Consider the following 21,774-nt stretch of genomic DNA (forward strand, 5'->3'; position numbering starts at 1 on the left):
GAAGACACGTGACAGGTCAATGAAATACTGTGTGAAGAAGTGAATGTGCCAGTAAAGATGTCCACGTTGTGGAGAAGCATCTCAGTCCTGAAGCTGAAGGGTTAACATGACGTTCAGAGAACCTTTTTAATGTGTAAACATAAACAAATGAGCTCACTGGAGCTGAAGTCACAACAGCCACGAGGGAGCGAGGCCTAATACACACCTGTGAGGTCCAGGACTACGTCTATAGAGGGGTCAAGTGAAGGTCAAACAGTACTAGAGAGTATAAATATGTATTTATCTTGTCGACTTCAAATGAGAAAGCTGAATTGTTTATATCTTGTCATATACGACAGGTTAGGGATCGATCTTTTAAAAACAAGTAGCCTATAAAGTATTTACACGCCTCTGGAGAAAGTAAAATAATCCAGCAGCTGAAATAAAACCTCCTGTTCTGTGTTTAATGTTTAACGTCCATCTTTAAAGTCACGGCTCTGTTTCCACGAGGAGCTTCAACGAGGAGCCGGAGGCCCGAGCTGATGTCTGCGAAGATGATGAGAGATCCTTCGGCAATCTTTGGCCCAATCCAGAGAAAAAGAGGAGAAGAAGAAGAGGAGGAAGAGGAGGAGGAGGAGGAGGAGGAGGGGGTGATGATGTCAGGATGAAGGGAGGTGGGTCGGTGCTTTGACTCATCTCATAAAGCTCTTTTGTACAGATATGCCAAGTGAAAGGAGGCGTCTCTCATCATCCATGAGCACGTGCGTGTGTGTGTGTGTGTGTGTGTGTGTGTGTGTGTGTGTGTGAGCCTCACAGATGTGTTTGAGGCTCTGGCAACAGCTCCACCTACTGGTTAAAGAGGAATTGGCATGCACAAAGCAGTGGCGGTACTGTATCAGCACTGTACTTTACAACAAGATTTTTTTGTGTTTTCATACTTTTTCCTCTACGTTTTTGGCGCTTCATACCACACACACACACACACACACTATACTTCAGTTGAGCTTCCTCACTGGGGCCTTCATATCCACTTCCCTTCTCCTGCAGAGTTTTCACATTCCTTCTCACAACAAACACTGTGGCACCGCCGATTTAAAGTGTGTTTGTGTGTGAGTGTGTGTGCAGGAGAGAGAGAGAGCGAGCGAGAGAGAGAGAGAGCTGGACTACATGAGCATCAGCCAAAACCGGAACAATGAGTCCCCTGTTTTTCATGGTTTGTCCCAACGGTGATCTGCTGCCACAGAGGAGCCGGAGAGGGAGGAAGAAAAGACAACAACTGTGTTCAGACGCTTGTTTTAATGAGTTTTGAGTGAGTGTGTGTGTGTGTGTGTGTGGGGGGGGGAGGTGGGGGGTGTTATTGCACAAGCGTCATCATGAAGATACCACACACACACGTACAGTCTTGGAATACATTGGTTTGCTGTGACAATCACATTTTCTACACGGCGATGGGAACATAATCCATCAGTCGTGTTTTCATAAAACACAGTTTTTTTTATGAATGGACCACAGAAATGTAAAAAAAAACCCAAAAACAAACAGATGGAGGGAGATACTTCTCCGCAAAAAGGCACTTTTGCAAAAGACCTTGACAGTGAAGGAAGCAGAGAAACCGACGTCCCACCTGAGAGAGAAGAAATGTGCACGGATGAAAAGTCGTCTCTCTTGTTCGGGTTTCACTGCTTCTGCTTCGATCAAGGGTTAAAAAGAGGTCAGAGGTCACTCGGTCTCTATGACTTTAAGTGTCGTCGGGTCCTTCAGACTCACAGTGAAACACAACAATAACACACGTTACATAACTTCTTTAAAAACCGACCCGATCACACAGGAAAAAGCTTTTTTTTGACCGCAAATGATCCCTCAACCGTGTCCATGAAGTCCAATAAATACATCTATAACGTATATGTCACAATATACAAGTCATATATTCTCTACTTTAGGTCTTTAAGCTACTCTGAACACACATTCATACATTTGGCACATGGATTAAAATATGTTTTACACTTTACAATGAAAGCACAGTGCTGGTGAGTAAAGCGACGACATGAGACTCGAACGCCGTGTAAAAGTATTCGGCGCATCGTAAACGTGAAGTGGCTTCAAGTGAAGACTCGGTGATGGAAGTCCTGAACCAGCTGCTCCTCACCAGGAAGAGAGCAGCACCAGCGAGAGCGCCGGTTCTCAAACTGCGGGGCGCGACCCCCTGGTGGGGCGCGGAGGTATTACATTAGCTTTGTGCCGCTGTGAAGCTCTGGGGCTTCAGTGCCTTGCTCAAGGACACTTCAACATGAAGCTATGGGGAGAAAACGGATCCAACCGGCTTCCTTGGTGATTATTTTTGCCTAATATGAGTTATTTTTTTGCACATGTATAACTTTATTTGCATTGTTTTAACAAAGTGATTGCACATGTTAGTGTTTGTCTGATGGAGCAATCTGGTTCACTTGAAAGAGATTTACATTTTATTTAATCTATTTATTAAAAAAGCCAAATGGAGGAGTCTCAACAAGTTGGAGCGTTTTGTTCCCGTGTTGTTGGAACATTTTGCTTCCTCCAAAGTGGAGACAGAAGAAGTTTGAGAACCAGAGAGAGAGAGAGAGAGAGAGAGAGAGAGAGAGAGAGAGAGAGAGAGAGAGAGAGAGAGAGAGAGAGAGAGAGAGAGATGGATCAATGTCACGAGCTAAAGCAGCAACGCTCTTTGTATATATATATATATATATATATATATATATATATATATATATATATATATATATATATATATATATATATATACATATATTAAGGTTTTTCTTTCTTCTCCGGCGTCTTCTCCTCTTTGACTTCCTGGTTAGCGACACTGATCCGACGGCGAGAAACTGGGTTTGGACGTCTGACGCCCCGATGGGAAGCAGAGTCTCTCTCTCTCTCTTCTTCTCTCTCTCTCTCTCCCTCTCTCTCTCTCCCTGCTCGTCCATCGGCTCAGTCCGTCGTCCAGACCACGTTCAGGACCTTCACCACCTCCTCGTAGATGATGAACACGATGGCCACGTCCAGACACACGCGGCCCAGCCGGGGAACCGTCCCTTTATAGAAACTACAGGACACAAAGAGAGAGAGAGAGAGAGAGAGAGAGAGAGAGAGAGAGAGAGAGGGAACATAAAACACTTGGATTCTGGTACGGGAGGGTAAATATTTGCAGAAAAGCGGCATTGAACTAAAGCCAGTAGGCGTTAGTGTCCTCGTGCAAACGAAGCCGGTACTCACGCTGCCACGCCTTCATGTCTCAGGATCTTTGAAGCGCAGTCCATCGTGCTTTTATATTTATGCGCCTCCAGACCCTTTAGGGATGGAAAAGAAAAGTTATTGTCACCACGAGCAAGAGCCACATCAGACTTCATGAGTGTGTGTTTGTGAAATGCTCCTTTAAGTCACAGACACTCCCCCTCAATCGAGGTTGATCGGCCAGCGGGCGAGACACTTTTTGGACTGTAACCGGACGGAGAGAGGACTGCCGGTACAAGCAGCAAGGAACACACACACACACACACACACACACACACACACACACAACAAAACCAGCTTGTGCTGGTGACCGCATCGCAGCGTACCTGCATCCTGGTCTTGATGACGTCCAGCGGCGTGTTGCCAAAGACGCTGGCCGCTCCGGCCACGGCGCCGAACGCCCCGGTCAGCAGCGGGTGCACGGCTCTGTTGGGGTCGTCGCCTGGTGGGAGGAGATCAGGGAGGAGTGAGTGACGGCGACGGCTGGAAAACAGCAGCTTTTTTTTTTCACTGACACGGACCTTTGTACCAGTTCTTCAGCGACGTCATCACATAGAAGCGAATGGCCTGGTTGGAGCCTTGCTTAAGGACCGTGGCAGTGAGCCCCTGATACGTCCCTCTTATTCCTGATGGGACGCGACAAGAGAGGCATGAGGACACATGCAGCAGGCCAGTGGGTTTATGCCTGTTTTTATGATCTGCAGCACATTTTCTACAATAAAATACCCACCAACAACCAAAATAGTCACATTGTAGGATAATACAGCATTTATGGAAGGTAAGTATTGTGCTACCTACTGACATGGAAGAGTATTTAATTAACTAGTAGGTCAGCCACGATATTGCAGGCTCACACGCTCAACAATGGAAAATTAAATAGCAACTAAATAATCTGTTTTGAGACCGATTAACCCCGTGAAAAGCAGACCTCCCTTTCTCTGTGTTTGAGTCGTCGTATGAACCCCAAATTAATTGCAATACTTGTGTTTATTGTATGTATTTGTTCAGCAAAGTCTTAGGAAAAAAAAAGTATATTTGCGAAAACACAATCACTTTTAAAAGATATTTTGATGGTAACTATGAACATCCAGCATGATATGAGCCAGATTCCCCCAAAAAGCCTCCTGGAGCGTCAATAAGACACCTTTATGGAAAGATTAGGACCTAAAGAATCAGAATCTGCAACAAAAATCACAATAAAACAAAGTCTTGTCCTGTTAGGAAGGACTTTCAGTCAAAAAACTGTGTCGTTCGGTTCAAAAATGGAAAAATATGACGTATTTTATGCCAAAAGATTGTCTGAATGGGCATGCTGGGACTTAAAATGGGCGCGGGAGGATTTTCGCGCGGTTTTCCAGAATGTGAAAGTGAATTTGGACATTTTCCACAGTGGTTGAACATCACTTGCAGACGACAACGTCAGGTCTGGAGGCTCGGCTCCGGCTGCAGGACGCTACCTGACCACTAGGTGTCAGACACGCGCCTCAGCCCGCTCTACCTTGTGCGTTGATGATCTCTCTCACTCCGTGGAAGAAGCCCTTGTATTTGGGGTTGGCTGAAGTCTGGTCATGAATAAACTTTACCTTGAGAGATTAAAAAAAAAAAAAACAGGAATTGTTGTTCAGCTATTGCAAAGAAGAAAATGACACAATTGTTTAGTCTTTTTTTTCTGTGTGCAGATAACACAACCCCAGTTTCTTCATATCACTCTGGAAGGTAAGAGACTGAAAACGTTCAAATCAGACAGGAAAATAAATAAATAAATACATGAAGGTTACGACAAACGTTGCAGCAAAGTGACGTCTATGGAGGTAGATTTGTGTCTTTTTTTTATCCGAGCAGATTTCTAGTTTGTAATTAAATTATCTCCAAATCTTTGCTCTAAAAAAAAAGCTATCAAAAATTAAAGTTCTCTAAAAAAAAAAAAAATGCTCTTAAAAAATTTCTCTAAAAAAAAAAATGTTGTGAAAAAAAAAATTCTCGAAGAAAAAAAATTCTAGAAAAACAAATTTGCTCTAAGAAAAAGAAAAAAATCTCTAAAAGACAAATTCTTAAAAAAAAATTGCTCTCAAAAAAAAAGTTCTCTAAAAATTGTTTTGTTTAAATTTTTTTTTTTAAAACAGGAAATGTTGTTCAGCTATTGCAAAAAAGAAAATGGCACAATTGTTTAAATCTGTTTTCTTTCTGTGTGCAGATAACACAACCGCAGTTCCTTCACATCAAGCTGTGAGAGAGTTCATGGCGTCCTGAGATGATAGCTTCAGTCCCTGAGAAGCAGCTTAAGTTCTAACTGATGAGACAAAACAAGGAAACATTCACAGGATACTTGTGACATAAAGTGTCGCTCACACACCTTCACGGTCTCCATGGGACAGACCACCAGCACGGCCTCCAGGACGCCGGCTCCCAGCCCGCACAGCAGGCCTCTGGTGCTGTTCAGGCGGCCCGACTCGTCCCTGGCCCGGTTGCTGAGGAACTCAAACACCCCGAACCTGAGGAACAAGGGAAGGTTCTGGTTTTATTAGAAGCGGATGACCTTTTGGCACCGAGAGCTTGGACACTAAATCACTGAAGTCCTGCTGACCCCTCATCTGTCTGCTTTGGGTCCGATCCCAACCTCCTCCTCCTTAAGCCCTGCACCCTCTGGCAGTGATGACAGTGACGTCATCTGCTAAATGTGCTTCAAACAGTATAAATCCTTATAAACAGTATAAATCCTTATAAACAGTATAAATCCTTATAAACAGTATAAATCCTTATAAACAGTATAAATCCTTATAAACAGTATAAATCCTTATAAATAGTATAAATCCTTATAAACAGTATAAATCCAAATTGGACGTTATGAAGCGAGATTTGTGTTTTTTTTACCCGAGAAAATTTCTAGTTTGTAAGTAAATTATCTCCAAATCTTTGCTCTCAAAAAAATAAAAATACGCCTTAAAACTAAAATTTGCTCTACAAAAAAATTTGCAATTATTTTTTTTTTTTTAGAACAATTATTTTTTTCTTAGAGCACATTTCTTTTTCAAGATTTGTTTTTTCCCCCCAAAAATTTTTTGTTGACAGCTTTTTTTTTTTTTGCAATTTTTTTTTTGTTAGATCTATTTTTTTTTTTTTTACAGCAAATTCTTTTTAAGAGCATTTCTTTTTTTTTTTTAGAGAACTTTTATTTTTGAGAGCATTTTTTTAAAGAATTTTTTTTAAGAGAAAATATTTTTTTTCTTAGAGCAAATTTCTTTTTCTTGAAATGTTTTAAAAGCATTTTTTTTAGAGAACTTTTATTTTTTGAGAGCTTTTTTTAGCTTTTTTTTTGAGAGCAAAGATTTGGAGATAATTTAATTACAAACTAGAAATTTGCTCGGATAAAAAAAGACACAAATCTACCTCCATAGTTGTCACTTTGCTGCAGTGTTTGTCGTAACCTTCATGTATTTATTTTCCTGCCTGATTTGAATGTTTTCAGTCTCTTACCTTCCAGAGAACTAACGTCAAATTATCAATTTATGTGTTTTTGGCACAAAGTAGAAATACAAATGTAAAGAAATGACGCTGTAAAAGCAGGTGGGTAATATTTATGAGGGTTTCAGCGTCATACACATATTGTGTGCAACACTGAAACCCTCGTTGTGTTCATGGTTTTTGTGCCGTTTCTTTACCGCTTTTCGATCTTCTCTACTTTAACCAAACGTGAACTTATCGCAGCGTAACAGGACGAGATCCCTCGTGAACTCGAGGACGTTTTGGCCTCTGAAAGTGCAGAGATGAGAGAGAGAGAGAGAGAGAGAGAGAGAGAAAGGGAAAGAGAAAGAGAGAGAGAGTTTGCGCCTGGCGGCTTTCACTTATTTAATCATCCTTCCTTCCTGCGTCCTCATTAAGGATGCGCCAATAAAGCTGAGTGTCTCAGCAACCGCAGAGTGACCAGCAACAGCTGCCATGGAGGCCAGGAAGAGAGGGAGGAGGAGAGAGAGGGAGAGGGAGAGAGAGAGAGAGAGGTGTGGTTTATGTATCTCTTCAATCAGAAGATGTTGTGCCAGTGAGCCCTTTACCAGAAAGGTTATTTATAGACGGGATTGAATTGCTCTGAAGGGAAGACGCTGCCTGGTACATTTAGCAAAGCACAGGGCGGAGGACACACACGGGGTCTTGATGGATGCTTTGTTTTCCTGCCGTTCTCTAAGATACTTCGATCGTAGCTATGAACATCCAGCATGATATGAGCCAGATTTTATACAGTAAAAGAAAACAACAACCAAAAAAGTTTATAAAAAATGTCACAATGTCACAAGACTATTAATATAGTAGGTTAGCCACTATATTGCAGGTTCACACGCTCAACAATGGAAAATTAAATAGCAATTAAATCATATTTTTTTTGGACCGATTAACCCGTTCAAAACCAGACTTCCTTTTCTCCTGTTTGAGTGTTTTTCTCCTGTGTTTAAGTCGTCGTATGAACCCCAAATTAATTCCAATACTTGTGTTTATTGTGTGTATTTGTTCAGCAAAGTCTTGGGAAAAAAAATGTATATCTGCAAAAAAAATACTTTTAAAAGATATTTTGATCGTAGCTATGAACATGCAATATAATATGAGCTAGATTCCCCAAAAATGCCTCCTGGAGCGTCAATAAGACACCTTTATGGAAAGATTAGGACCTAAAGAATCAGAATCTGCAACAAAAATCACAATAAAACAAAGCCTTGGTCTGTTAGGAAGGAGTTTCAGTCAAAAAACTGTGTCGTTCGGCTAGAAAATTAGAAAAACATGACGTATTTTATGCCAGAAGATTGTCTAAATGGGGCATGCTGGGACTTAAAAATGGGCGCGGGAGGATTTTCCCACAAAGGTTAACCTCCCACGTCTGTTTTTTAAAACTCTCCACACGATGAACCGGCTCCGACGGTCGAGCGGCGAACAAACAACACATATAAAAAATATAAATCCTTTTCGCCGTTAAAAAAAACAAAAAAAACTGGAGCGCATTCAAAGCCGTTCTCAGGCTGCACTTAATAATTAACCTCGTGAAACAAAAGGCTATTCGTTAAAAGCCGCCGGAGAGAGAAAGTGCCGCCGTCAGGCCGGCTCCTCTGCCAAGTTACTCCCTTTCAGAGTTCCCGATCTCATTTAACAAGTGGACCGGACTCCTCCGCCGGGATGAGACATGTTTTTTGGGCCGACATCAGATGATGAGTCACTCCCAATCTGCGCGAGTGGGGTCTTTTTTTTTTCGACAAGGTCGGATGAGAAGAGAGAGAGGAGAGAGCCGGCTGGACACAAGAGCAAGGAAAGGAGGCGGAGAGGGATGGAGAGGCAAACAGAGGGTCAAGGAGGGAGTAAAGGAAAGGTCAGAAGCGCTCTCGTCCGTCCCTTTCCTCCTCCAGCAGCCGGTTGCTGCACACAAGCAATCAGCTAATGGGATGATGGAGGCGGAGGAGCGACAGGGAGGAGGGGAAGGATCGAAAAGAAACCACTGAGAGGGCGGCGGCCGGCGGGAAAGGTTCTCTGTAAATCAAATCTTTCAGCCTCTCCGCCATCTTTTAGTACTTTAAGGAAAAACAACACGACGCACACGATTTAACAGTCTGTAAACACGACGCGTGTTCTCACTCGCAGTGCAGGACGACAGGAGGAAGGCAGAAAAGCAAAGCTGACGAGAGTCCCGACGGAAAAAGGCCGACTGACACACACACACACACGTAAACACACACACACACATTGACAGAGCACCAACACAAGTCTTCCTCTCTGGCCTCTTTATTAAGACCCCGTCTGGGTTTGAGTGGCATCTTTGCTCCGCCTGGCTGGGCCTGTCTCTCCATCCAACAGACAGGCGCTGCCCTCCGGCGTCTCTCACACACACACACACACACACACACACACACACACACACACACACACACACACACACACACACACACACACAGAGAAAGAAAGAGAGGAAAAGGAGCGACGGAAAGAAACGGCGAGACAAAAAAACAACCCTGTGACGGCCGAAGCGTCCGACTTTGTGTTGTTCGTTGTGCGGCGTGCGCGCTCGCGAGCGCACACGCTCGTCTGAAGATAAATGTCACCGCCGCCAAAGAATAATGTAATTATGCCGAAGGCAAGTGTGGCATTTATGCTTTGAATTGTGGGTAACGGACTAGAATAATTGGAAGGTGTAAGTTAGCGGTTTCAGGTAGAAGATCACAGCGGCTCAGACAGAAGAGCTCCTATTATTCCAGACTTTACTGCACACGCACACACACACACACACACACACACACACACACACACACACACACACACACACACACACACCTTCTGGGTTTATTGGAATATAAATACGGAGCGCCTTGGTAGCCGAGTGGTTACAGCACATATAACCAAACCTCTCTCTGTGTTTCTACCAAATAAAAAGGCAAAAATAGCCAAAGAAATATTCAATATGAGACAAAACATTCAAATATTTAAAAAAAAAGTAGATTATTTAGAGGAACTATATGACTTTAAGGTGGATACAGAGAAATCCTGGAAAGCTAGCAGAAGCTATTAGTCATACACTTCGTCAATTTGAGGTTTACTACTTTTTTTCATCTCGACATAGCTAAATATTTACACGTCAGAAATTGGACCTGATCTCGACTTCATGTATTCAGCTATTTGACTCACCTGACTGCAGATTTGGGGATGGATCCGTACAGCAGCGAGCTGAGTCCTCTGTACAGTCCTTTAACACCGTGACCCCGAACCGTCTGCTTCACACAGTCACCTGGATGACACACACACACACACACACACACATTATACAATGTTAGACATGACATTACATGAATTTACCGGACAATTCATCAGGTAGAAATGTGTTTTTTATGGATTTAGAGCGCAACATATATGCATATTCTCTCCTATAGCTTAATCAACGTAGCGCTGCAGTGTGTATCTCTCATGAGGATGGAGTTACTCTGATACAGATTACAGATTAGAGCACAGCAGCATCTGTCCGTCATCAACGGGCTGTTTTCCCCCCCCAAAAAAAACTTTGTGTTTTTCTTTGAACTTGCGTGGAGAGTCGTCGGTTCGGGTTCTGCTCTCGAGCCAAATGCAGAAGAAGCAACAGCTGTCTGCAGCGCTCATTAGCTCGGAGGACGATCCTCAGAGCCGCAGCCAACGCTACCGCCACGCCGTGTGTGTGTGTGTGTGTGTGTGTGTGTGTGTGTGTGTGTGTGTGTTTACCCTGGTACGCGAGCATAGATTGTGAGTGTGCATTGATCTGTTCTAAGTCATATAAACAAGCACAGTGACAGCCTGCCAGAATCCCTTATGTACCGAGGGATGATGGGTAATTAGATAATGAGCTCCTGAGAGAGCCACCGAGACAGGAGGAAGAACGGGATATACTCTAGGAAGGTAGGAAGGAAGGTAGGAAGGTAGGTAGGTAGATAGGAAAGTAGATAGGTAGGAAGGTAGGTAGGTAGGTGGGTAGGTAGGTAGATAGGAAAGTAGATAGGTAGGTAGGTAGGTAGATAGGAAAGTAGATAGGTAGGAAAGTAGGTAGGTAGATAGGTAGGTAGGTAGATAGGAAAGTAGATAGGTAGGAAAGTAGGTAGGTAGATAGGTAGGTAGGTAGATAGGTAGGAAAGTAGATAGGTAGGAAGGTAGGTAGATAGGTAGGAAAGTAGATAGGTAGGTAGGTAGGGAGGAAAGTAGATAGGTAGGAAGGTAGGTAGGGAGGAAAGTAGATAGGTAGGAAGGTAGGTAGGGAGGAAAGTAGATAGGTAGGAAGGTAGGTAGGTAGGTAGGAAGGTAGGTAGGTAGGTAGGAAGGTAGGTAGGGAGGAAAGTAGATAGGTAGGAAGGTAGGTAGGTAGGTATGAAATGAATGAATGAAAAGTACTTTATTAATCCAATTTAAAAATTTCTCCTTGGAGATTAATAAAGTACTTTTCATTCATTCATTTAGGTAGGTAGGAAAGTAGATAGGTAGGAAGGTAGGTAGGTAGGTAGGTAGATAGGAAAGTATATAGGTAGGAAGATAGATAGGAAAGTAGATAGGTAGGTAGGCGTGCGAGTAGGTAGGAAAGAAGGTAAGTAAGTAGGTAGGTAGGTAGGTAGATGGGTGTCGTTGTAGGTAGGTAGTTGGTATGAAGGAAGGCAGAAGGCAGGTAGGTTGGTATGTGGGTAGGAAGGGAGGAAGCAAGGAAGGTAGATAGGTACAAGAAGGTAGGTAGGTAGTTGGTGCGAAGGAAGGAAGTTAGGTGGGTATGTGGGTGGGTAGGGAGGAAGCAAGGAGCAGGTATGTAGGTAGGATGGTAGGAAGGAAGGTAGGTAGGTGGGTAGATAGGGAGGAAGCAAAGGAGGTAGATAGGTATGTAGGTAGGAAGGGAAGAAGGAAGGGATGTAGGAAGGTAGTTGGGAGGAAGAAAGGTAGGGAGGTGGGTACAGGTAGGGAGGAAGGAAGGTAAGTAAGTAAGTAGGAAGGAAGGAAGGAATGTAGGTAAGTAAGCAGGTAGGTAGGTATGATGGTAGAAAGGAAGGTAGGTAGGTGGGTAGGGTAGGTAGGGAGGAAACAAGGAAGGTGGAAAGGTACGTAGGGAGGGAGGAAGGAAGGGAGGAATGTAGGAGCTTGTTTCCAGTGCTAAGCAAAGTGTACTTCCCACGTTGTTGAACTGCTCCTTTAATGTCTGTTGTCGTTGTGTTGCAGTTGTGTTGTCGTTGTGTTGCAGTTGTGTTGTCGTTGTGTTTATGTTTCTGACGCTGGCGCTCACCTATCCCTCTGTACTTGGGCGGGTTGGCCTTCTCGTCCAGCTGTAACTGCGTCTTGACGTACTCTGTGGGGAAGGTGATGCAGATCTCGATGCCGCCGGCGATGCCGCCTGAGAAAACACAGACGATCGGTTAGACGACAGGAGGACGAAAGGTGTAACTTCACCTGGAGCTGGTGGAAGGAAGAAGGAAGGAGGAAGGAGGAAAGAGGAAGGAGGAAGAAGGAAACTTGACTCATCGCCTAAACTTATCACGCCTCCTCCTCTCTCCCCGGCTGCAGCCGGATCCAGAGCGCCGTCGCCCTCGTGAATCTGCAGAGGTGCCACGGCGGCGTCATGGATCATTACTGCGACTCCACAAATGGACCCCCCCCCACCTCCCCTTCCTCCACCTTCCTCCGCCTACCCCCCTCTCTCCTCCCCTCCATAAATGTAAAAAAGAGAAGAAGCGCTGTAGCCGAGGGAGGAAGAGTAACGAGCAGAGCGGCGATAAATCAACCTCGCTAAACTACGCCGGCGCCCGAGAGAAGAGGAGCGGCGATGTGCGAGGAGACGTTACCGCTCTTCACCTCCTCAAATGTGACTCTTTTAAAACAGTGTGTGTGTGTGTGTGTTTGGTGTGTGTGTGTGTGTGTGTGTTTTTGGTGCGTGGAGTCAGAACGTGAACGCAGGAAGAACAGGAAGGATGGAGCAAAACGGGCGAAGGCGAGATCGACCGGCTGAGAGTCAGAGGCCGAGAAGAGGAGCGGTCGATCAGACGAATGGATGAGGACAAGTGTCCAAGAGCAAAGGAGGGAGGGAGAGAAGGAAGGAGAGAGGGAGAGAGAAAGGGAGGGAGGGAGAGAGGGAGAGAGAGGGAGGGAGAGAGAGGGAGGATGGGAACAGGGTCGACATTAATTAAATTATCTGCTCAGCCTGCAGGGAGGGGCTCCATTACCCAGACCAAGACCCTCCATTAACTCACTGACACTGACACACACACACACTCACACACACACACACACACACACACACACACACACACACACACACAGAAACATGCAGACGGACGAAAAAGAAATAGATTCATGATCTGAAATAATTCCTCTTGTCGATCAAGAGGAAATTATGATGTTTTGTATGAAGGGAGATTTGTGTCTTTTTTACCCGAGAAAATTTCTAGTTTGTAAGTAAATTATCTTCAAATCTTTGCTCTAAAAAAAATAAAAATACGCCCTCAAAACAAAAATTTGCTCTGAAATTTTTTTAGCAATTAGCATTTTTTTTTAGAACAATTCATTTTTTTCTTAGAGCAAATTTATTTTTCAAGATTTTTTTTTTTCGAGAAAACTTTTTTTTTTGTTGACGGCATTTTTTTTAGAGCATTTTTTTTTTAGCTTTTTTTCTGAGCAAATTCTTTTTAAGAGCATTTTTTAGAGAACTTTTATTTTTGAGAAACTTTTTGGAGAGCATTTTTTTTGGAAATTTTTTTTTAGAGAAAATATTTTTTTTCTTAGAGCAAATTTCTTTTTTTAGATTTTTTTTTCTTCGACAAAACATTTTTTTTGACGGCATTTTTTTAGAGTTTTTTTTTTTTTTTTAGACCAAAGATTTGGAGATAATTTCATTATAAACTAGAAATTTGCTCGGATAAAAAAGACACAAATCTGCCTCCATAGTTTTGATTATTAATCTGCGTATACGTCAGGAAAACAGTTCAACACGAGGATCTGACGAATGAGGGAAGCCGAGTCCAAACAGGAAGTGGTCGCGGTTCTTCTTCCTGCTTCTCTTGTGTGATCACACATTTGCTTTTTTTAAAAGAAAAAGTCTCAGTTGCTTAGAATTTTAAAAAAAATACAATTGTAAAAGAAACATCATAAAAAGTCTATTTTAAGACCCCTTAATGTATAATATTTATGAGAATAAAGCATCCTGAATGACAGAATTACCCTCCATGTTTAGTTTTTTTAGACAATTATGTCTTGAAGGAAGCGTTTGTTCGTGCTTTGTGTTCTTTATTTGCATTTATTTCACTTCTCTCAGTGTATTCGGTCGACTCAGCGACACAACCTTCATCCCTCTACAGGATGAAAGCTTATATTAACGTTCGTTTACAGGACTATAAGTAGAAACACGACGTCAGGAATCATAAGCGTCCTGATAAAGGACTTCTCTTTATCCGCGAGTGCTCTCTGATTTAATAAGAGGAAATCAATAAGAGGAAATCAATAAGAGGAAATGGAGTTTACTTGAGGCTGCGCAATTATCCAACAGTCACTTAGCGCCATTTATCTCCATTTCATTGCAAAAATAGAAATAATATGAAGATCAATGGAACGTCATTTACACCAAAATGAGTCACGACATGAGACGCATGAGGATGTACGTTATGAGGAAAATATTGTGTTTTTATTTGTGTTTCTAACAAACGTTACACAACTTTATTTTAAATGTTTTATTCAGGGTTTGGTTTTGTCACAAGTTTGGAGGATTTCTGTAAAGTTATGATTGATTCTAAAAACTGTGACAAAGCTGAATCATGGGACACACACACACACACACACACACACACAGACACACACACACACACACACGCTGGCTCCTACAGTCTCATGAGCAGCTGATCGGGTCGGTCGGCGTTCTCTCGTCTAGAAAAGAAAACAATGAACTTCCTTCATGTTCCAGACGTCGTCCTGAACGAGTGAAACACAACCAGCCGTCACTCTGCAGCTCACGAGCAGCACAATGATCAATCCTCATCAGGAGCAGAAGCTCTGTGTGTGTGTGTGTCTGCTCGTCCATGTCGCAGCCCACAACAACGAAAACACACATATTTCACACACAGATGACACCCTGAATGACTCCCGTGCCAGACGTGCGAGACGCGAGCAAAGCGGACATTAATCTTCCTCTGGCGAGCTCGCTCCTCTCTCCTCCCGTTCTTCATTTTTCTCTCTCAGCATCCTTCCTTCCCCCCTCTCTCCTCGTCCCCTCTCTCCTCGTCCCCTCGCAGCAGCGGCTTCTCCTCGCCCGTGTGATAAAATCAATGCATCCACACGGATCTTTGACACTTTCTATATTACACGGGGGAAAGAAATGGGAACGCCGGCGGCGAGAGAACCTTAAATTTCCTCCGGCTGAGCGGCGGTTTATCAAATCAGACGTAGACGCCATGACATGAGGCGCTGGGGTTTTAAAAAGGTACACACAGGTGTGTGATTGGGTCACTCCAATCACACACCTGTGTGATTGTTGGTCGAGTCGTTCCATCGGTGCAGAGGCGTTCATGTGCCGCTACGGCAAGCATCAGGGTTTATCCTCTGGGACCCCTGGAAGTTGTTTACTCACTAAACTTTCATGGCAACGCAAAACATTTCACACGTAGAAATGTTGGAACACGAGGGCAGAAGTCGTGCGGTTCGTCCTCTGGGGATCGTCAACGTGCAAAGAAGTCTGGACCAGAGCGGTGAACAACAGAAAGACAGACAACAAAGGCCCAAAAACATTCATAATCTCACTGGATGAACCTTAAAATTTTTTTTAAAACATTAGTTTTAACAGACTACCATAAAAGTCGGGTATAAGCTGCTACTGCCTTCGCTGAGTGTCCCTGCTAGCTCCCCGCTCTAACCAGCTAGCTGCTGCTAGCTCTCCTCTAGCGGAGCTGCTAGCTGTTCGCTAGCCCTCCACTAGCCTACCGCTAGCTCTCTGCTAGCTCCCCGACAGTCACCAAAGGTAGCGGGACTAGTCCCGGCTCGACTTGGGCAGCGGGCAGTAGCAGCTGTAGCGAGCTAGCAGCAGCGCTAGCTCGCTACAGCAGGGACATCCACCGAAGGTATAGGAGCGGCTTGTAACCCGACTTTCACAGTATTCAATGAAATGAACAATTTTCTTTGATGGTTTGTCACATGAAGATAAGCACTAATGATTGCTGGGTAATCTGCTGAGTTGAGTCTCTCTTTGATGTGACGATGCACGGCGGCGGCTCGTTCAGGTCAAGCTAGTTTCCAACACAAAAAGCGGCCGGGAGAAAAGAAGGTAAAATTGCTCGGTGTTAGATTGCTTTGGCGTTTTTTCTCGCCGGCCCCGCCAGAAATGAGCGTGTCACAGTTTCCTACAGCCTACAGCGACATCTTCAAATTGCTTCCTTTTCTTTTCTTTAACAACCAAGCAGTCCAGAACTCAGACATCCGGTGTAATACGATGACATCGGACAAAGAAAAGCAGCAAATAAGAGCGTTTATTGTTGAAAGTTGGCTCAAACTCGTCGTCAATGGACTCGCGGCCTCGGCTCCAGACACTTTCCAACAGGCTTCCTGCAGCACGGCGAGCCGCAGAGGGAGCCAGGTGTGCAGGCAGGCGGCGCCGCTGACAGGGAGGAGCCGTCTCTGGATGCCGTCTGTGTCCGCTTCGCTGACTCTAATGAGCATCCAACACATCTGGTCCTCTCAGAAAAGTTCCCTTCTCTTCGGAGGAGCTGACGAGCTCCGAAACCAATCTGAAGCGACCATTTCTATTCAAAATAAACCTTTTTTTTAGAGGATTAAGATTATCTTTACGGGACTTTGTGGTCGACTAAGACAGGAAGAAGAGTCAACGGTGTGAAGCTACGTGTGTGTTTGTGTGTGTCGGCAAATTAATAATCAGTTTCCCAGCAGAATCTATCTATTATTCATCCAGATGTCCCTTATTTAGATGATCATCTCTCACTTTGAATCCTCCAGGGTGCGAGGGAAATATGTTATTAAGTCCACGTCTGCAGTCCGTAAAGGAGAGCGTATAGCCGGAGGACTGATGTACTTCAAACATGAGATGTCCCATTAACAGGGGCCGTAATATCCCCGTTTGCCTCGCGCAAAAACAACACAAAAAAAAAACATGAAAAGAATTATTCATCTGGCGTCTGGCCTCGTAGGCTTCCTCTGTCCCGATGACGCTCCCTCATGCCACGCTGCTTAATTACAGGACGGATGCCGATTGGTTTTACACGGGAGATGTTATTAACTGCAGCACGTGGAAAGCGCTAACGTGCACGGATGTTTGTTTTGACAGGTTGTGCAGCTGCAGACTCTCTGCCCTTAAACAGGGTTTCCGTGTTTTAATACCGTGATTGATTACATCGAGGTTTGAGTTTATAGTCGGCCCGATTTCGCTCGCAATTACGAGCGTTTTGGTGCGTTCATGGGAGCTCGTAGCCCATCACTCATGCGAGGGAAGCAGATCGAGAAAAATGGGTTTTCCGAGGCCTTTAAAAGATTGTTGTAATGGCGGCCATCTTGAATGTCAGAGTGTTAATTACTTGAGAATATATTGCCCCGCCGTGATTAAATAACTGACAAAAACGTACGCGTTCTACTCTGATCGATGGTCTTAAATAAGCTTCGAGGAAATTTCCACATCGCTGTGTAGTAAATTAAAAACAGCTGCTGACTGAAGGAGAGGAACAACGCGTGATGAAAAGGTTATTGGTGAGATAAAACCCAGAGGCTTCACAAGAAGTGACGCAGGCACCGAGACGTCCGCTGTCGGCCTGGTTTTTGGCCATCGCCATCTTGGTTTTTGACAGCGCCATGTTAATTTTGGCCATCGCCATCTTGGTTTTGGCCGTCGCCATCTTGTTTTTGGCCGTCGCCATCTTGGTTTTGGCCGTCGCCATCTTGGTTTTGGCCGTCGCCATCTTGTTTTGGGCCATCGCCATCTTGGTTTTGGCCGTCGCCATCTTGGTTTTGGCCATCGCCATCTTGGTTTTTGGCCGTCGCCATCTTGGTTTTGGCTGTCGCCATCTTGTTTTTAGCCGTCGCCATCTTGGTTTTGGCCGTCGCCATCTTGTTTTTGGCCGTCACCATCTTGGTTTTGGATGTCGCAATTTTGGTTTTTAGCTTGTCGTCATTCTATTTTTTCGCCGTCGCTATCTTGGTTTTTGGCTAATTGTCATCCTAGTTTTGGGTGGTCGCCATCTTGGTTTTTGGCTGTCGCCATCTTGGTTTTTGGCCGTCGCCATCTTGGTTTTTGTAGTCAGAAGTGACAAGTGAGGGATGAAGCTAACTACAACCTCTCTTGTCACTTCTGACTACAAAAACCAAGATATCGCTTTATGGTCTGCTTGACTCTGGCGGCGCTACAACGAATCTCACAAATGCAACGAAGAAAGCTCGACAGCCGTGCGGGGCCTTTCTGCACTCATTTCTATGTGTTTGTGGTGGCGGCATTACGCCGACATGCAGCTGACAGGCCGTCACGTGCGCTGTAATTCATCATCTCGCCTCCTGGTACCCGAAGGGGGGAAAGTGGGAGGAGGGGGGGGGGGGGCAAGTGACCGCCTGCGTCACCTGTGACGCGAGGGAACAGGGAGTAAGCGGCGCACCGTTTGACGAGCCCTCTGAGCCAGAGAGGAGACAAGCACTCAGAGAAACTACCCGGCTGCCCCGAGGCCACAGAGAGAGAGAGAGAGAGACGGAGCAGAGAAAGTGACATGAAAACAAGGCCGTCTCAGTGGAAAACCCAATCCATCACGAGACGAAGATCAAAGAACTATAAAAGAATTAACTCCTCTCTCTGTTGTCCAGCCTCTGTTCAGAAGTGTTGCAAATGAACACCAATGCAAATCAGGACCAGAGACTTCCTTTAGACCTCCCTCTCTCTCTCCCTCTCTCCTTCTCTCCTTCAGGCCTCCTGCAGACAAAACCTTCCCTCCTTCCTTTCGCGTCTTCAACTCCGGCCGTCGCCGGCGGCTGCAGCGAGACAGAGAGGCCTCTAAACAAGCTGATGGGAGCAGAGAGAGATCTCTAAAAGCTTTGGAAATGTGTGCAAACGTGCATTGCCCCGCCCCCCTTTTCTCTCTCGCCAACCACTCTCTCTCTCTCCGTCGACGCTGGCCCCGTGACCCATTAAGGCCGTGACCTTCTTACTTCTTGCTTTGTCTACTTCGGTAAGCCTTCGGGGGGGGCGCGTGGCCCCGCTCCCTCTCTGCTGCCAACCATGACAGAGGAGCCCTGGAGCGTTAGCATTAGCATTAGCATGTCTGGACCACCGAGGGGGAGGGAGAGGGGTGGAGAGGAGCTCGTGCGGCGACGACGCAAAGCTGCGGCCTTCGACGGTACGACTGAAAAAGAAGGTCGCTGCTGAGTCACGCTTCACACATCACACACACACACACACACACACACACACACCTTTTGAAATACTGATGCATCTATGGCTTGTTGACAGAGAGGCTTGGTGGAGTCAGAGGGCGGATGAAAAACTGGACCGACCGGCTGGAGACGAGCTAAACGACGCGCAGAGCCACATCCAGTCAATCAGGCTGCACAGGAATGATGGGAGGGGGAGGTAAGGGGGGAGAGAAAAGGGGGGGGAGGGCATTTCTATTCCTCGCTGGCTGACAGGACGACACCAGTAAGGAAACGCTCTTCCTCTTAGCTTCTTGCTCCATCAACCACCAAATCAGTTGTGTTTTAAAAGCACGATGAAGACTCGATGCAGAGCCGGAGGAGCGTCAGAGGGATTTCATGTCGAATTTAAAAGAGTAAATGACCCGATATCATGTGGAAACATGGATTACATGAGCGCTGTGTGTGAAATCAGGGTTGGAAACAAATCAAAGAATCTCTTAGATGGGAGATGGAGTGTGTGTGTGTGTGTGTGTGTGTGTGTGGGGTCGAATGAACGAAGGGTTGTGTGTGCAGCGTGCTGACAACACCGCACGCTAAACAGCAAAGCATTTTTCGAGCAAAAACAGCAGAACATCGGCTGGTTTTGACCTCTGGGATGTGAGGTCATCTCCGTCCGACACGTAGAGTCAGCTGCATATGTTGAGCTTGTTTTTTTTAACTTTTCACCAGGTAAAACAAGCAGGTTTAAGACGTCGTCGTGGGATCTGGATCTGTTTTTAAAACTATTTTAAGACATTGTATAGCACAAAAATAATAATAATAAGCCTAAAGAAGTTATTTTTTCCCCCCAATCTCCAATCAAAGAGAATTCATTCAGAGCGATGAAATATTCAGCCCTGCAGCCGGTGCCAGAGAACAAGAAGAAATCAACAGAGTGCTGCCAAATAGCAGCGTGCCGCCTTAATACAGGGGCACCTCTGGAGAGGCTCTTCATCAGATGGAGCTGCTGCACCCTGATCATCAACGAGGGAGGAGGAGGAGGAGGGAGGAGGAGGGAGGAGGGGGGGGTGTCTGAACCTCAGCAGGGAGAAACCGATGAATCACAGGAACAACAAGCACGACTGAAGTCCATCAGTTGATCTATTAATATGTTCATCCATACCAAAACTCTGCAGCTTTTTTTGGCATTTAATTTACCTTTTAAATGTTTGTTATTTTAGATTGTTAGATTTTTTTTTAAATTAGAGGTATTCACAACATGGTTTGAACCCATTACAGCTGATCAACAGTTGTATTACTTAGTTACAGCTGAACAATACATGACTAAGAGAATAAACCACCAGAAAAAACTAAAAGAGTCCCCTATATATATATATATATATATATATATATATATATATATATATATATATATATATATATATATATATATATTAATCCACTCTGACGTCATTATGTAAAGAGAGGAGATCTTTAGAGTCCCATCGGTGCAGCAGCTATCAGATCATTACAGGGTCCTCACGAGGCCGATAGTTTTTACACACACACACACACACACACACACACACACACACACACACACACACACGTGTACCAGAGATTTCTTGAGTTGTTGACTTTTTGACTCCAGAAACAAGCGCACCCAAAGTCGCCGATCCAAAAGAAAACCGACTAAAACTAAAACAATCAAATCGGTTTTCGCCTGTAACTTCTTAACAAACCGGTAACGTGTCGGTTCAACTCTCAGCACGGACTCACCTGCCAGGATCGCCTTCCCGGGGTGCGTCAGTTTCGTCTTCTCCGCCGCCGCCGCCAGACACCTCGGTCTGAAGAACGGGCTGACGCACGCGCGTCTGTCCTGCATGGTGACCAGGAAATGCACACTAGAAAAAAAATGTGTTTTTTAAAATAAAAAAAAATAAGCTTCTACTGTAATTATCTATATCTTCAAAGTAACTGAAGTGGCTTTGAGAGAGAGAGTGTGAAGTGGAGCGGAGCGCGCGGGCTCATTGACAGCTGCGGTCTCGTGCGCTCTCCTGGAGGATGCAGGTGACCTGTGAGGACTCCAGCGGGGCGCGCGCTCTCCCTCTCTCTTCCTCCCTCTCCCTCCCTCTCTCTCTCTCTCTATTGACAGTGGGCGTGTGCACTGGGACCGTCGAGGAAGTTGGGAAGGTCTCTCCACGTCCAATGGCTGTTATTTCGTCACCGTGGCCGCGAACACGACGGCGGAGAAGCGAACCGGAAGCGAGGAGAGAGGCGGCGAGACCGAGAGTTGTCTCCCTCCGTGTCCGGATGTCAGCGGGGTTTTTATTTCCTCCTCCGTGAAGCGAGGAAACTACCGAAAGAGCCCGAGGGAGAGACAAGCCGGTCGGTGGTGGGTGGCACCCTGAGGTGCTGGCGCGAGGAGAGAGCGACTACTTTTTTTTTTTTTTCACCCACAGGAGAGGAAGAAGGAGAAAGAGGGCGGGGCTCCCTGTGTGTGTGTCTGCGTTTACTCTGAATACAGCCCATAATATTAATAAACACATATTCCCCTGTTGCATAGTAATAACTATCATAGTTTTACGACAGCGTGCAGTAATTGGTACAAACATGCCAGCCACGCCCTCCCCACACACACACACACACACACACACACACTTGACAGGCAATGGAAATAAGGGTGTACACACACACACACACACACACACA

General features: G+C 45.1%; 1 protein-coding gene across 3 annotated transcripts; it reads right to left on the reverse strand.

Annotated features, from left to right (window-relative positions):
- Positions 1–2,761: 2,761 nt before the first annotated feature.
- Positions 2,762–21,164, reverse strand: si:dkey-178e17.1 (tricarboxylate transport protein B, mitochondrial). Of its 3 annotated transcripts, XM_068566360.1 has the most exons (10): positions 21,138–21,164; positions 20,842–20,966; positions 11,993–12,100; positions 9,898–9,997; positions 5,597–5,735; positions 4,742–4,826; positions 3,765–3,869; positions 3,570–3,685; positions 3,226–3,299; positions 2,762–3,055 (listed from the first exon to the last, which is right to left on the reverse strand). In XM_068566360.1, the coding sequence occupies exons 2-10, from the start codon at positions 20,945–20,947 to the stop codon at positions 2,941–2,943; spliced, it is 948 nt and encodes a 315-aa protein (XP_068422461.1). In that variant the 5' UTR covers positions 20,948–20,966; positions 21,138–21,164; the 3' UTR covers positions 2,762–2,940. The 3 variants fall into 3 exon arrangements, with proteins under 3 accessions (XP_068422461.1, XP_068422463.1, XP_068422460.1); XM_068566362.1 differs by having other exon boundaries at positions 4,742–4,820; positions 20,842–21,139; XM_068566359.1 differs by having other exon boundaries at positions 20,842–21,139.
- Positions 21,165–21,774: the final 610 nt, after the last annotated feature.

This window comes from Clinocottus analis, unplaced genomic scaffold, assembly GCF_023055335.1.
Source record: "Clinocottus analis isolate CAN_PGR_092001 unplaced genomic scaffold, fCliAna1.0.p SCAF_7, whole genome shotgun sequence".
In the NCBI taxonomy this organism is placed as follows: Eukaryota; Metazoa; Chordata; class Actinopteri; order Perciformes; family Cottidae; genus Clinocottus; species Clinocottus analis.

Coding starts and splice junctions, on each gene's coding strand:
- si:dkey-178e17.1 (XM_068566360.1), bottom strand. CDS start 20,947: ATGCAGGACAGACGCGCGTGCGTCAGCCCGTTCTTCAGACCGAGGTGT. Junction 5,736..9,897: donor ATCCCCAAATCTGCAGTCAG/GTGAGTCAAATA, acceptor CTTGTTCCTCAG/GTTCGGGGTGTTTGAGTTCC. Junction 3,300..3,569: donor TCATCAAGACCAGGATGCAG/GTACGCTGCGAT, acceptor CCATCCCTAAAG/GGTCTGGAGGCGCATAAATA.